We start from the raw sequence: 15113 nt of genomic DNA on the forward strand, positions 1-15113 counted from the left end.
TTTAAAAAAAAAAATTAAATCTGTCTGACGGAACATTAACATTTTGATCTTGTAAGACATTCTACCTTCAGTGCTCATAAAGTGTAAGCTTAGGAGTAAAGAAGACACAATGAGTTCATTATTGTGTAATACGGTCAAGAAATCGTGGAGCAAAACAGCCTACAGAGCAGCTTTGGCCTCAAAGGTTCATTTCTCTACTTCTCGCGCTACTTTAGAAGAGCAAGGAGAGGGTTCGAAGACCAAGTTCAACAAGTACTCATGGATCATTACAGAGCCAAAATCCAACGGTGCCGGACAGGCCATGCTTTACGCAACTGGTTTCAAGAAAGCCGATTTCAGTAAGGGCCAGGTTGGTATTGGATCGTGCTGGTGGTCGGGAAACCCTTGCAACATGCACTTGATGGAGTTGAACAACCTGTGTAAGCAGTCTGTCGAAAAAGCCGGTCTTAAGGGCATGCAGTTCAACACGATCGGTGTGTCCGACGGTATGTCGATGGGTACCACCGGTATGAGATACTCTTTGCAGTCCCGTGAGGTCATCGCAGACTCTTTCGAGACTATCATGCAGGGACAGCACTACGATGCCAACATTGGTATCCCCGGTTGCGATAAGAACATGCCAGGTGTGCTTATAGCATTTGCCAGACACAACAAGCCATCCATCATGGTGTACGGTGGTACAATTCTGCCTGGTAAGGGTACCTGTGCCGGAGTTGGAGACAAACTAGATGTTGTGTCTGCCTTCCAGTCTTACGGTGCCTACTTGGCCCACGATATCAATGAGGAGCAGCGTGAGGACATCATCAGACACGCAATTCCAGGCCCAGGCTCATGTGGTGGTATGTACACCGCCAACACCTTGGCATCTGCCTCCGAGGTCTTGGGAATGTCTCTTCCAACATCTTCATCTTCTCCAGCCGTCTCGGACGCCAAGAAGGGCGAGTGCTTGAGCGTTGGTGAGGCAATCAAGAACTTGATCGTCCAGGATATCCGGCCACGCGATATTATGACCAAGCAGTCGTTCGAAAACGCCATTGCCTACACTATGGCCGTCGGAGGATCCACAAACGCGGTTCTTCACTTGATCGCCATTGCACACTCCGCAGGCGTCAAGCTCACACTCGAGGACTTCCAGCGGATCTCCGACAACACGCCTTTGTTGGGCAACTTCAAGCCTTCCGGTAGCCACGTGATGGCTGAGTTGGCGAAGATTGGTGGCACCCCTGCAGTGATGAAGTACCTCCTTAAGGAAGGTATCCTCAAGGGTGATGGCATCACCGTCACCGGTAAGACCATGAAGGAGAACTTGGAGAAGTACAAGGATCTTCCATCTGGCCAGGATATCCTCAGACCAGTGTCGAATCCAATCAAGGCAACTGGCCACATCCAGATCTTGAAAGGAACGCTTGCACCGAAGGGATCTGTTGCCAAAATCACGGGAATGGAAGGTACATACTTCAAAGGTAAGGCCAAGGTGTACGATGAGGAGAATGACTTCATTCGTGCCTTGGAGAAGGGTGAGATCAAGAAGGGCGAAAAAACTGTCGTCGTCATCCGTTACCAGGGTCCAAAGGGTGGCCCAGGTATGCCTGAGATGTTGAAGCCTTCCTCGGCTTTGATGGGATACGGTCTTGGCCAGGATTGTGCCTTGCTTACTGATGGTAGATTCTCAGGTGGCTCGCACGGCTTCTTGATAGGCCATATTGTTCCTGAGGCATGTGAAGGCGGCCCAATTGGACTTGTCGAAGATGGCGACGAGATCGTCATCGATGCCAACAAGAACATCATCGACTTGAACGTTCCTGAAGACGTTCTGGCCCAGAGAAGAAAGACATGGAAGAAGCCTGCCCCAAGATACAACAGGGGTACTTTGTACCATTACTACAGATTGGTTTCCGATGCCTCCCACGGATGTGTTTTGGATTACGATGGAAACGACAAATAAGTGTGCAGAACCTCGAACTTGAGTTTTCTTTCTTCTGCCTGACTGACACAGCGATATCGCTTACACTATATAACGTCATCAACAATTGTTCTTGAAGGAACGCTGATTGTGCGCTTACATTTTTTTAGATGACCTTTTTTTTTATTTATTTGGTTATAACTTGTTTAATGAGAATCCAAGAATGGATATGGTTAATATGTTGGTGTAATTGAAATTCTGATATGCTGTATATATCTATATAACCCCATGCACGGCTGAATTTTTACATAGTAGCACGATAATGTGATCTCGCACACATCAAAAAAATAATGCAAAGTAAAAAATTGGGCCACGGAAATGTAAATATGCTTCTAAATTGTACTTCACATTCAGCAACTGATGAACACATCCAAGGCGAAAACTCTTTCCTAACACAAATCATACTTCTAACACTTTATAAACAAAGATGCCTGAGTCTGGAAGCGTTGTTGACAATGGAAACAGTCCAAACGACAGTTCTTCTGCATCAATCAAAAATGTTTCGTCCCATGAATCTAAGAAAGTAGGCCAGGAACATTTCAATGATTTAGACAACAGCCCAATTCAGGAGCCAGATTCTGGAACTGTGAAGCCATCGACTGTGGCAATTAAACCAAAAAGACCAGGACTTACGAAATATACCGTTTATGTGACAAGTCGTCGAATGTATATAGTTGGCAGCAATACGAGAGAAACTGTCTTTAGAATATTGGAGATCGATTTTACCGATCCAGAAAAGCTAGTCGTGATGGAGGACAACGTTTACTTCAACAGGACGGAAATAATGGATGTTTTGAACGGATTGGAGGACTCCAGCGATAACGGATTGACGAAAAAGGTTACTGCTGTTGGTCTGCTTGGATTTATCAGATTTACCAAGTATTACTATCTTTTAGCAGTCACCAAGAGAAAGCCGGCGGCAATATTGGGTGGACACTATATATATCATGTTGACGATACAGAACTAATCCCCGTGACACATAATCCCAAAAAGCCTGCCAGAAACTCGGAAGAAGCCAGATTCTTACATACATTCCTAAGCATTGATCTGGAAAAGACGTTTTACTTCAGCTATACGTACGATTTGACAAACACTCTGCAGAGAAACGTGGTGCGGTTCAAGAAAAAGTTCATGGGGCTTTATGAAACAAATGCCACGAGATCAAATACGTCTACTCCGCAAATAAAGACCGCAGAGGAGAACACAGGCGATTTCAGCTATAACGACCGCTTTGTGTGGAATTCGCATTTGCTTCAACCGGTTCTACTCACATTTGATCGAGTCTACGATTGGTTTCAGCCTATAATGCACGGATTTGTCGACCAGATCAAGCTTTCAATATTTGGATCTGATGTGTACATCACACTAATTGCAAGAAGATCGCACCACTTTGCCGGTGCAAGGTTCTTCAAACGTGGTGTGAACGATAGCGGAAATGTTGCGAATGAGGTCGAGACCGAGCAAATAGTATCGGATATGCTAACGTCGTCTTTCCACGATCCAAAGGCTGGATTCTTCAATAATCCAAGATACACCTCCTTTGTGCAACACAGGGGATCAATTCCGTTGTCTTGGTCGCAGGCAACTGCTCCAAATATCCGTATGACGAAACCACCGATCGAATTAAACGTGATCGATCCTTTCTATTCGGCGGCTGCTCTTCATTTTGATGATTTGTTTAAAAGGTACGGGGCGCCTATTCAGATTCTCAATCTTATAAAGCAAAAGGAGAAAAGCCCCAGAGAAACAAAGCTTTTGAAAGAGTTTGGCAATTGTGTGGATTACCTAAACAAGTTTCTCCCTGAAGAGAAGAAGATCATATACACAGCCTGGGATATGTCTCGGGCATCTAAGAGTCATGGCCAGGATGTTATAACTTGGCTTGAATGCTATAGTGAAAAGACGCTGCAGATAACTGGCTTTTTCCATAATGGCAGAACGCTTAACGACACACAGCTTCAACATGGTATATGCCGAACAAACTGTATTGATTGTCTTGATAGAACCAATGCCGCCCAATTTGTGATAGGGAAAAGAGCACTTGGACACCAATTGAAGGCATTGGGTTATACCGAGAACATTTATTTAGAGTACGACTCGGATGCAATAAACAGTTGGACCGAGTTATTTCACGATCATGGAGATACAATCGCCATGCAATACGGAGGATCGCATTTGGTGAACACACTGCAGACATACAGAAAGATCAACCAATGGAGCTCACACTCCAGGGATATGATTGAGAGTGTCAAGAGGTTTTACAGCAATTCTTTTATTGATGCGCAACGGCAAGATGCCATAAACCTATTTCTTGGAAACTATGTCTACAAGGAGGGACATCCAATGCTTTGGGATTTAAATACAGACTATTATCTACACAACAACTATCTTGGTATCAGCCTTAACTACAGGCCTAGCTATACCCACTGGTACACGGACAGTTTTCTTATCGACCGGAAGAAAGAGCTAATGCAGCTACAGGAGGAGATAAAAGGCCCGCTTTTCGATCAACTAGAGAAATTGACTGTGCTGAAGATAGACCCTTACCCTGGATTCTTCGATAACTATTGGAATAGCAAGTACCCGGCTAGAGAATTGAGTTCATTTCGAGACTCGTTTGAGTACAACATGAATTCTACTCTGCACTATACAAACAGAAGTGCTACTGCGGGTGGGTTAAGCAATGGCTCACATACAGGAAACCATAAAGATGTGGATAACGAAAAGGCATCAACTGTTTCTGATAATACACAATCAACTTGTGCAAATGATGTGAAGAGTATCTATAGCAGTAGCGTATATTCTCTTGAGCTTGATTCTCAGAACGCCGCTGATCAGAAGTATGTTTCTCCGTTTAAATCGAGAAAACCCAGAAGAGAGGAGCTGCTTGAGGAGAGATTGCAGGAGGAGGAAGCAAAATTGGATACAAAGGAAAAGCATACTGATGATGAGAAATCTGAAGAAAGCAAAGCATCTTTAGCTTCTGGGACTGAAGGTGACGAGTCATACTTCGAGCTCACAGCTTTGAAAAATAGCTATGGAAAGTACAAGAGGGTGGAAAAAAGCCATGGCTATCTCTCTGAAATGCTAGAGAAGACAAACAATGAGATAAATGCTTTGATAGATGATACTAGGACACTTCCTATCATTACAGGCCCTTCAAGTCAAGCATTGAATGAAGATGCATTTGACTATATTGACGAAGGATATTTGAAAGGAAACAGTTCTATTAGTGGAAAGACCAATGTACCGGAGCAGATACCATTTAAAGACATGTATAAATTGTCATCACCAAAGATATACGAAGAGGATTTGCAAATTTATGAGAATTCCATCAACTCGGCTAGAGTTCGCTATGATGATGCCTTTCGAAAGAAAGCAGAGAACCTATTGAAAAATTACAAGGATATGCTGAAGGTTGAAATATCGAACAGAGACCTTGGCATGTATCGTCAGTTTGTTGATTGCATGAATGAATGGAAAGTGGAAAAAGACATCGAGGACAGGACAAAGTGGGAAGTTGGAACTGACACAGATTTGGAAAATGATTATGATGACTTGTCCAGTCAGGCTTCTTCGTTTGGAAGTCTGGATGAGAGCATTGACTCCCAGGAAAGTTTGCATTACGACAACTCTCAATTAAGAAACAAAACTGATGGAGATGTCACAATTGAGCATGCAAGTGCAGATACGAATGATAGACATGGGGATACGCTTGAAAATGAAAGAAAATCTGCTGATGAAACGCAAGAGAAGAAGGTGGACAAGGCTGTTGCTGAAGAGGAGAAGGTACTTGCTGTGTCAGATGAAAGTGAGCCTACTTATTTCAGCTTTAAAGAACCGGAACAACATACTGCTGAAATTGCAGTAACTGATAATGAAAGCGAAAAAGACATTTCTGACCCGAAGTCAGACATTAGTAAACTGCATTCAGCCGATGGTGCAGATATAGCTATTCAAGAAAATCAGAAGAGTGAGGACTCTTCTCTAAGTATGGTAGGTGGGTTGCACAACGATAAAGCTACAGCTGCGTCACCATTTCAGGATGAGGATAAATTAGATACCTGATATAATACACGACCAACAATCAATCAAATTACAATGTACAATGTATAATATGCTATGCAAACCAACATATATACGTATCATTTCGTCTATAAAAGTAGTTTAGTTATCACCTTCGTCCTTCGACTTTTTCATTTCCGCAAAAGCATCCTCCACATTTGCTTTGATATCTGCATCTCTCCACTGCTGACTCTTTTCAATACATCTTCCGCATGCTATAGTGCTGAGAATGTCATCCGTTTTGAACCATATTTTACCGTTCACACCAATTGCTATCTCAAATTTACACTTCGTGACCAACTCTGTAAGAATATGTGCATTCGGATCGAAGAGGAGATTTCTTGCATATGCAAGTTTAACTTTAAAAACCATTCCACCTTCTAATTTACCGTAGCCTTCGGCTTTTCCCGTGGTTGGATCAACACAACTGATTTCAGCATCCACATTTGGATTCACCGATTCCACCCTGGCATATATCAAGTCGCCAACCTCAAGTCTTGGTCTATTTTTTTTCGACGCATTTGGAAAACTGAACTGGTTAAGAACAACCGGCACGCTAAAATCATTTAAAGACACCCTATAGAAATCTCCAAACGACCCTATGATGACACCAATAACGTTATCACCACTTTCGGGAAGATATCTTTTGGAATTTGCTTCAACATAATAAACTGTACGCTTAGCCGAAAGATGTTTTTCCTCCAAAAGTCCAACAGTGGTTGGATTTAGCGTGTGTGTGCCAATTGTAGGTACGAGAGATATATGAGGGCCTAATGTTATTGAAGACCTATTTTTCTGCGATTCAACTTCTATATGATCGCCGGGTATTACCACCTGCCTCACACTCATTCGGAATAACTGTATATATTCTCTAAGTTGGAATTCTCTCAAATTAATGAGGACAGGGTTTCAATGTGGTACTCAGACTAGGCTAGCAGACTAATCAGCTTTTATCTGGCTAGAAATATTGACACTGAATTTTTTTTTTTTTTTTTGTGAAGGGAAAGCTTGAGATTGCATCGACGCTACAGACGCGTCGCCACAGATAAGCTGTCCTTGATAAGATAGATATCTTTCGTTATTGCACGTGTGCCTCGAGATACTGCAAAACACGGACTAATATGAAATTGAAAAAAACAAAAACAGTACTCACAGATAGCACAGTGATGAATATATCCATAGATAATGCTGTACAGTTTATACTCATTATAAGGATACTCTCGGGATGATTGCAAAATTAATTACTGTATGGATACACCTACAGCAAATCGTCCTGCTAGATAAAAATTGTGGCTTGAGCTGTGTTGCCAAAGTTGAGGATGACAGGAGAACGATGCTACAAAAAAGTGGTTAGCATGTTTTTGAATGGCCAACAAAAGAGACACATACAATGTAGTGAAGGAAACACAACTAACTTGATTGAAAAAGATTTGGATATGCAGGGGGGAGCAGGATAACCAGAAAAAGTGTATGTATAAAAGCAACCATATTTGGAGGTATAGTGATGCAAGGGAGTGAATTTTCGATAGGAAACCGCAAGAAACGATAAAATCCACGACGTAAAATGCGGGAATAGAGCTTGAAAATCGTTCGTGCAGTCAGTTGCTCCGTAATCGAGCGGGAAGACACAGTACTAACCAGAATGTCGAATTTAGGTCCAAACGCCATAGTTGTGAAATATGGATGTAGAAGGAATAAGAAAATTTTTTTTTTTTGAAATTTAAATAATACCGGCGCCTAAACATGAAAAGAGCATCGACAAAGAACTAAAACTGATTTCTGCATTGTGTCAAGAAATGACAAAGCCTCAAGCTTTTCACAAGATATCGTTACAAGACTCAGAAAATTAGACGTCGTGGAGAATATATTAGGACATCAGGAGTAGGAAATGAGGTAGGGTCCCTTATCAATCAACCCATGCTAATCTGCGCAAGATCCAATTAGTAAGCGGGATGGAAAAATTTCAGTGCGAAAATCACGGCATGCGTTGTTCAGCATATGGTAATTATGAAAGTTGGTGGGTAATTCTTATTATTTCGCTCCTGCATCCTCGGTTCATTTTGAGGACCTTGCATACAAAGAACATACACATTATATTGTATAGCTCGATTTCCGGGAAAGAGAGAAAAAAAAAACGAAAAAATTATATATATATATATATATTTATATACATACATTTGCAGGCTGATCGATCTGTATTAGTAGGAATACATTAGTCACACAATTCACCGCTCTCTCGACTTATTTGGTCTTTTCGTTTATTTACTGCTTTCAGGTATCGACCACATTTTGTCTGATCCGGCTTTCTTTTTTCATTAGTTGTTTCTGTTCTTTTGGCGGTAGTCTCAAGATAAACAAAACAAGTCTAACAGCTGAAATCCTGACAGGGTATAACTTTGATCCTTTGGCATTACGAAGTTGAACAGTTGCTAATCGTCATACCGACATTTGATTATCTACATCGCCAGTAACATTGGTACAGCAATCTTGAATTCTATCGCGGAAAATCGCAAACATGGGTTTACTTTCTCAGGGCACGCCTCTGTCATGGGCAGAATCTCGTCAATACAACGACTATGTTCGGGATCATGGTATCAACCAATTAGTGAATTGCTTTAATGCGGCCAAGGGCCGTCACAACGATCACTTTTTCTGGGGTGACGAGATCGAGTATCACATGATCAGGATCGACGATAAGGCCAAGACTGCCCAGTTATCGCTAAACGAGACCGAAGTGTTGAAAAATCTGGGAGAACATGGCAAGGACAAGCAAAGGGCAATCGACCAGGGAATTCTTTTCCACCCGGAATATGGAAGATTTATGCTTGAAGCCACACCTTACCAGCCATACGATGGTGAGACTATTGAAGGATATGCAGAGGTGGAGCAAAATATGAGCGTTAGGAGAACTGTTGCACACAACGAGATGGGTGACAAGAATGTGCACGCGGCAACGTTGACTGCTTTCCCCACCATGGGATGTGATGACTTCACCTATCCGAAGGCTGTGCCTAAAGGTCCGGCCTCGCAGTCACTTTTCCTCCCAGACGAGGTGATCAACCAGCATGTGAGGTTCCCAACTCTCACTGCCAACATAAGAAGAAGAAGAGGCCAGAAAGTTGCGATCAATATTCCGTTGTTTGAAGATACAAACACGGACATGACGCATCTTGACTCTTCGATTCCTAAGCGGGAGCTTTTCAGCGGAGATGATGAAGCATTCCTCGGTGCAGCAAAGCCTGGCCACATCTACATGGATTCGATGGGCTTTGGAATGGGCTGCTGCTGCCTTCAAGTCACACTGCAGGCTCCAGATATTAACGAGGCGAGATACGTTTACGACTCGTTTGTTAACATTGCACCGGCCTTACTAGCACTTACTGCGGCAACACCAATATTGAAAGGCCGCCTTGCAGACCAGGATGTGCGTTGGAATGTCATTTCTGGTGCTGTTGATGATAGATGTCCGGAAGAGAGAGGTGAAGCAACTTTGCAAGGACACAAAGCCAGAGGAGGCATTGCTGATAACGCAAATGTGATATACATCCCGAAGTCAAGATACGACTCTGTTGATCAGTACCTGGGAGACATACACAGCCAGCCTGGAATAGACGGTCTCAGCCACATTACATCTGTTGGCACAGTAAGCAAGGAGAGTGAAAGCTCGGCCGATTACACATACTTTGAGCCATCACTCAACGACGTGGAAAGCCCTATTAATCCGGCTGTCTATGCTAAATTGCGGTCCGCAGGATTTGATCACCGTTTGGCAAGGCACTTTGCCCATTTGTACATCAGAGACCCACTAGTGATATTTAAGGAGAAGATCAAGCAGGACGATGCCACCGAAACAGACCATTTCGAGAACATCCAGTCCACCAACTGGCAGACACTCAGATTCAAACCTCCTACGCAGAAAGCCACTCCGGGTAACGACTCTGTTCCTGGATGGAGGGTCGAGATAAGACCAATGGAGATATCGGTTACTGACTTCGAGAATGCCGCATTTGGCGTTTTCTCCATCTTGCTTGCCAGAGCCGTCATCAAGTACAGACCGAACTTTTACGTTCCTATATCCGTTGCCGAGCAGAACATGAAGGTGGCTCACACGAGAGGTTGCACGACTGATGGCAAGTTTGGATTCCGTGTGAACAGTTGGCATGGACAGAATGAAAAGGCTGTGATTGCTCAACTATCTCTTGACCAACTTTTCAATGGATACGAGGACTTCGAAGGTCTTGTTCCTGTGACGAGGCGGTATGTTCATGAAACGTTTGAAATAAAGACTGAGCAGCAAAGAAATGCCCTGGAGTTGCTCGAGATTTACTTCAAGTTCATATCCAAGCGTGCATCAGGAGAAATTCCTTCAACCGCTAAGTTTATTAGAAGCTTTGTCATGCACCACCCAGAGTATAAGCATGACAGCAAGATCAACAGCAGTATTAATTACGACCTAATCAAGTACCTTCAGAGATTGGAAAGATACGATCCCGAGTTAACTTCTGAGTTCTTCGGAAAGGAGATTTCCACATGGATGTCTGATCATGGCTATTAGTTTTTTTTTTCCCCCTCTGAAGTTTCGTTGCAGCTACTGCCGGCATCATCTTCAAACAATTAGACAATTACGCACACACTCGTGAAACGATTGCTTACTCTCCAGTAATTTACTCTCGTACTTTGTTTTGCTACATTCTTATTTCTCATGCTTGTAGATATTATGGACACTCGTTCCTGTATGCATACACAGCTTGCTTTTCCGCTTTTCTGTATTCAAGAAGCCTTTCCACAACTGCTTTTTCAGATCCAGATGTTACCTTAACCACGGTCAAAGTAGAAAGACGCAAATATACATTATTCAACGCTTGCACAATATTATTCTGTAATTGCAAGCTCAGGAAGATAACCGATGCCTTTACCACTTTGCCATTCTTATTAAATGTTAGATTAGTGCCATTTTTAAATGTTGACTCAACTGAAGCCATAACTTCTCCGAATTGGCTATCTGAAAAGCTTGAAATATTCTCTGCACCTAATGTACTTAAGAATTTGCTCAAAACTTTCCAAGTCCCTTCTGGATCTTCAATGTTAAATAGTAAAATTGCATGTGATATTCCGGCCTCCAAATCATCTAGATGAGCAATGATACATGGTATAATATTTGATGCTTCGGGTATAAAGTTGGCATTTTTTACGCAATACGATGAATCCGAGGCCATCACGTATAACGGAATATAATCTTGATATTTCTCAATTTCTCTTTTAAGTCTGAAGGCTATACTTTCTGAATCCCGCAATCTCTTGGTAGCCAAACTAAACCTATTTTCCATATCTTTATACAAGCCACCCTCCAATTTCTTATTTCCAGCTGTTATCAGCTCAATATCGGAATCAAGTTGACTTTCCTCCTTTTTCAAATTTTTAAGCTCGACTTCTATGGAGCCGGTAAAAGGCTTTAATTTCGAGATGTCATCTTGTAAACACCTGAACTTTGTTTCTGCAGCTTCTAATTCCTTCTTATGTGAGTCGACTTCCAGCTTTGTCTGCTCTATCTGAGCTTTTAATGCTGCTGATTCACTCTGTAACCTTGATAAACTTTCATCACCTTCATCCTGTTTCAAAAGCTTAAGATCCAATTCTTTTCGAATATTGGCCAACTTTAACGCCAAAACATCTTTCGTCTGCTTGAGTTTTTCCGTCAATTGTGTGCATTCCCTGTTAAGAGCATCCAGCCTTCTATTCCGGTTGCTTTCTGTTTCCTCATCAACTGTAGATGCAGCTACCAACTTCTCGCACTGACTTTTAAAATCATCCAACTTCTCAGAAAATCTTGAAGTGATCTCCTTCTTCTTTTGCTCAAACTGCTGGCGGTTATCTTGAATCTCTTTACTCAAGGCAAGGTTTCTTGAGCGAAATATTTCATCTAACTTATTATAAATCTCATTTCCTTCCTTTATTGACAATTCCAGCTTCCGTTTCTTGCGCTGATACTCGCATTTGTCCTCATTTATGGATTCCAACTGCACTTTTGCAAGCTCTACTTGGCTCCGTAACTTTCGCAGCTGACGTCTCTCGGAGAGAATATCTTGATTCATATAAGCATCAAGAACGTCCACATATTCACTGTATATATTATCCTTCCCAAATGAACTTTTGAGTGTCTGCGTTGGCACATTAGCTATTGGTGTTTTTCTCTTAATTCGGCCCACAAACGTGGGGATTCTGGATTTAAACTCCTTGTGCTTAGGGGAATTTATCATGTCCATCTAAAAGAATGAATGATTTGTCCTGAGGAGTTAGTTGATGGATAAAGACAGCAGTAGTGTTGAAAATTTCACTTTTAGAATTCACAAATTTCAAGTTCCAATCCCTACCTTATATAATGCATTGAGATACTATAAAGTAACTTGTTAAAATATGACAGATCATTAGTTCTCGGGTTATACTTTCAAGTTTACGTTCTCGCCATTCCTGATGTTTACCTCTGAATTATTTGTGAGGCTGTGCAAAAAAAAATATATATATATCCATTAGAAAAGTACTAGTCCCTGTAATACTTGAAATACACTCACAATAAAGAACTTTATATTATAAATTTAGTCCCAAGAAGAAGCTTTATATACCAATAATTTAGGATTCGTAACGTTTTGCAGACAGCTTACGGACCCCTGGGTTGCCTATTATTCTCTCAGAACTCAAAACTCTTCCTCCCTTTATAGACCTGGTTGAACTTATTGACCTTTGCTTCGCACCTTTTATCGCTGAATCAGCACCATTCTTCTTTGCAAACCTAGATGGCGGAGGAGACGATGCAATCGTAGTTGTTGTCTTAGTTGTGGTTGTTGTCCTCCTATAAAATTGAGATGGATACCTATGATGCTTTGTAGGTGATGAGTGATTTGCTGTTTTCCTGGTCAAGTGAGTGGACACCTTAGAATCCTTATCACCCATAAAAACATCACTATCGTCATCAACTACTGGAACAACATTCTCCTGATTTTCATTAAAGACACTCATCTCTTTCCTCGGACTGCTTGATATTGCATTATTCCCTACTGTTGAGGTATATGGAGCATCATCCTCGTTGTCTCTCTCCTCGTCTGAGTTTGTATAACGGCCATTTCTCCCTATATATTTGCGGGGCTGTCCGGGATTATCCGAAGGAATGGCTTCTGTAGCTGCTTGTCGTAATTGTGTGGAAACTTTCCTCCTTCCTCCCATGGATGAAATATCTACGGATTCATCTGCGGGTATGTCAGCATCATTCATATCCATGTTGTCTCTTTCCGTCTCCATTCGCCTCCTCTGACGTCTTCTTTCCTTATATGCATCAAGCGGTATCAATGGGAAAAGGCCGCCAATCGATTTATCGGGCTCTGTATCTAGCACCATAGTGTGTCTCCAATCTCTGAATTCATTTTGATGAAGATATAGCCAATGCTGCTGAGGCCCAACAACCATGCCCGGACGCATCATCCTCATATAGCCAATGCACTCGTTTGCTGTAAATCCATGCGTGTATATCAAGTATGCCCCTATAAGACACCCTGTTCTTCCAAGACCTGCTTTGCAATGAACGGCAATTTTTCCACCGTTGGATATAATCGTTTCGGAAGCACCAATAAACTTTTGGACCAGCTCCATTGTAGGGCAAGTTCCATCCTCAAAAATCATATCCAGATGCTTGATGCCTCTTTTTTCAAATTCGTTCTTGTCGTATAGATGGGTGTTTAATCTGACAACTAGCTCGACATTATGCGACACAAAATACTGCAAAAGCTTTCTAAATGGTTGATTCAAAGGTGCCCCTGGCCTTGATTGTCTGGGAGATGCAAATGCAATAAATTCATCGCATATCAGGTTGAAATCACCCTGGTCGACCCTTTCATATTGCTCGTACTCCTCCAAATTGAAATTTGTTATATCTATCATATTTCTCTCTTTGGCTCGCCATATCCCGTACACAACGTCCTGTATACTGAGCTCGAAATCTGCCTTTGAGTAGCCCGCATCCCGAAATGGCATTAGTGGAGGTTGAATCTGTGATATTGGCTGTAAAACCTGGTGAGGTGCCCAATCCTGCACAAGAACTAAATAACAGCAAAGAATACAAGCAGCATTTGCTCTAGCTTTAGCACTGCTAGACGAATAAAAGACTACCGCCTTTGAGCTGTTCTTTGGGTCATTGAGGATGTTATGAAGGGCAACTGCGAATCTATAGAGATGACCAATATGTAATGGACCGAAATCCAAATGGAATGCATTATATGGAAGTGCATCCTCAACTGTGAAATAGACGAAGCTGCTTGAATTTTCTGGTGCTTGGTCATATGATCCCAGATACACCTTATTTTTGAGAAACTCTATTGCATCTGTGTGAAGTTTGTGATGCATTTTTTGTTCGCCTTCAGGATAATGAAAGATTGGTAGTTATAATCTTGGTGGGGGATTTATTTCAACGAAAAAGGTGCCTTAAATGTTGGCGGGTTTCGAATTTCAGTTGGTATCTTTTTGCTGATTAAATGTCACCAAAAAGGATCGTGTTCCTCAATAACGATGCACTAATATATAATAGAGTAGTAACAAGGCTGGCAATGGGGTGGGAATTTCATACATAGGGATAAATAAAAAATGATCCGAAAATAGGGAAAAATCAGAAATAAACAAACTCAGAATTTTAGATCAAAAAATAAAAAGGGGAAAACTGGAGAGGAGATCGAAAGGTAAACAACCTAAGCAGCATAATACATTTATGTAGTTCAAGACATTTTCTTCAGAAGGAGATTGTGATTAAAAGGTATGATCCTTAAAACAGTAATAAAGGTTTTCAGGTTTTCAACATATCCAAAATTCATTCATTGTGTCTAATGCGTCGGGAATTATGTGTCACAGGATCAACAAAATTTGTAAGAGTCTTGTGTATAAAGCCACTTCGATAATTTAAATTTCCCTTATTTATGTACTTCTACATTAGGATATTGCTGCTGTTTGTTTTTATTGTTTAAACCCATCCTTCTTTTTCGCTTTTTTTCTTATTTTCTTATACGTAAGCGCATCTTTACACCTTTATTATATTCCTCACGCTGG

At 41.6% G+C, this 15113-nt stretch overlaps 6 protein-coding genes across 6 annotated transcripts; 3 read left to right on the plus strand and 3 right to left on the minus strand.

Moving 5' to 3' along the window:
• Positions 1-109: 109 nt before the first annotated feature.
• Positions 110-1945, plus strand: ILV3 (dihydroxy-acid dehydratase ilv3; the record flags this gene model as incomplete). Its single annotated transcript, XM_041282619.1, has 1 exon — positions 110-1945. One exon carries the CDS (start codon positions 110-112, stop codon positions 1943-1945), a length of 1836 nt encoding a protein of 611 aa, XP_041135395.1.
• Positions 1946-2390: 445 nt separating this feature from the next.
• On the plus strand, positions 2391-6032 carry BRETT_004124 (uncharacterized protein; the record flags this gene model as incomplete). Its single annotated transcript, XM_041282620.1, has 1 exon — positions 2391-6032. The coding sequence occupies one exon, from the start codon at positions 2391-2393 to the stop codon at positions 6030-6032; it is 3642 nt and encodes a 1213-aa protein (XP_041135396.1).
• A 99-nt stretch (positions 6033-6131) lies between these two features.
• BRETT_004125 (uncharacterized protein) lies at positions 6132-6878 on the minus strand (the record flags this gene model as incomplete). Its single annotated transcript, XM_041282621.1, has 1 exon — positions 6132-6878. One exon carries the CDS (start codon positions 6876-6878, stop codon positions 6132-6134), a length of 747 nt encoding a protein of 248 aa, XP_041135397.1.
• Positions 6879-8544: 1666 nt separating this feature from the next.
• Positions 8545-10584, plus strand: BRETT_004126 (uncharacterized protein; the record flags this gene model as incomplete). Its single annotated transcript, XM_041282622.1, has 1 exon — positions 8545-10584. The coding sequence occupies one exon, from the start codon at positions 8545-8547 to the stop codon at positions 10582-10584; it is 2040 nt and encodes a 679-aa protein (XP_041135398.1).
• Positions 10585-10744: 160 nt separating this feature from the next.
• BRETT_004127 (uncharacterized protein) lies at positions 10745-12292 on the minus strand (the record flags this gene model as incomplete). The annotated part of the gene is made up of 1 exon (XM_041282623.1): positions 10745-12292. The coding sequence occupies one exon, from the start codon at positions 12290-12292 to the stop codon at positions 10745-10747; it is 1548 nt and encodes a 515-aa protein (XP_041135399.1).
• Positions 12293-12656: 364 nt separating this feature from the next.
• Positions 12657-14420, minus strand: BRETT_004128 (uncharacterized protein; the record flags this gene model as incomplete). The annotated part of the gene is made up of 1 exon (XM_041282624.1): positions 12657-14420. The coding sequence occupies one exon, from the start codon at positions 14418-14420 to the stop codon at positions 12657-12659; it is 1764 nt and encodes a 587-aa protein (XP_041135400.1).
• Positions 14421-15113: the final 693 nt, after the last annotated feature.

The sequence above is a fragment of the Brettanomyces bruxellensis genome, chromosome 5 (genome assembly GCF_011074885.1).
Source record: "Brettanomyces bruxellensis chromosome 5, complete sequence".
NCBI classification, from domain to species: domain Eukaryota; kingdom Fungi; phylum Ascomycota; class Pichiomycetes; order Pichiales; family Pichiaceae; genus Brettanomyces; species Brettanomyces bruxellensis.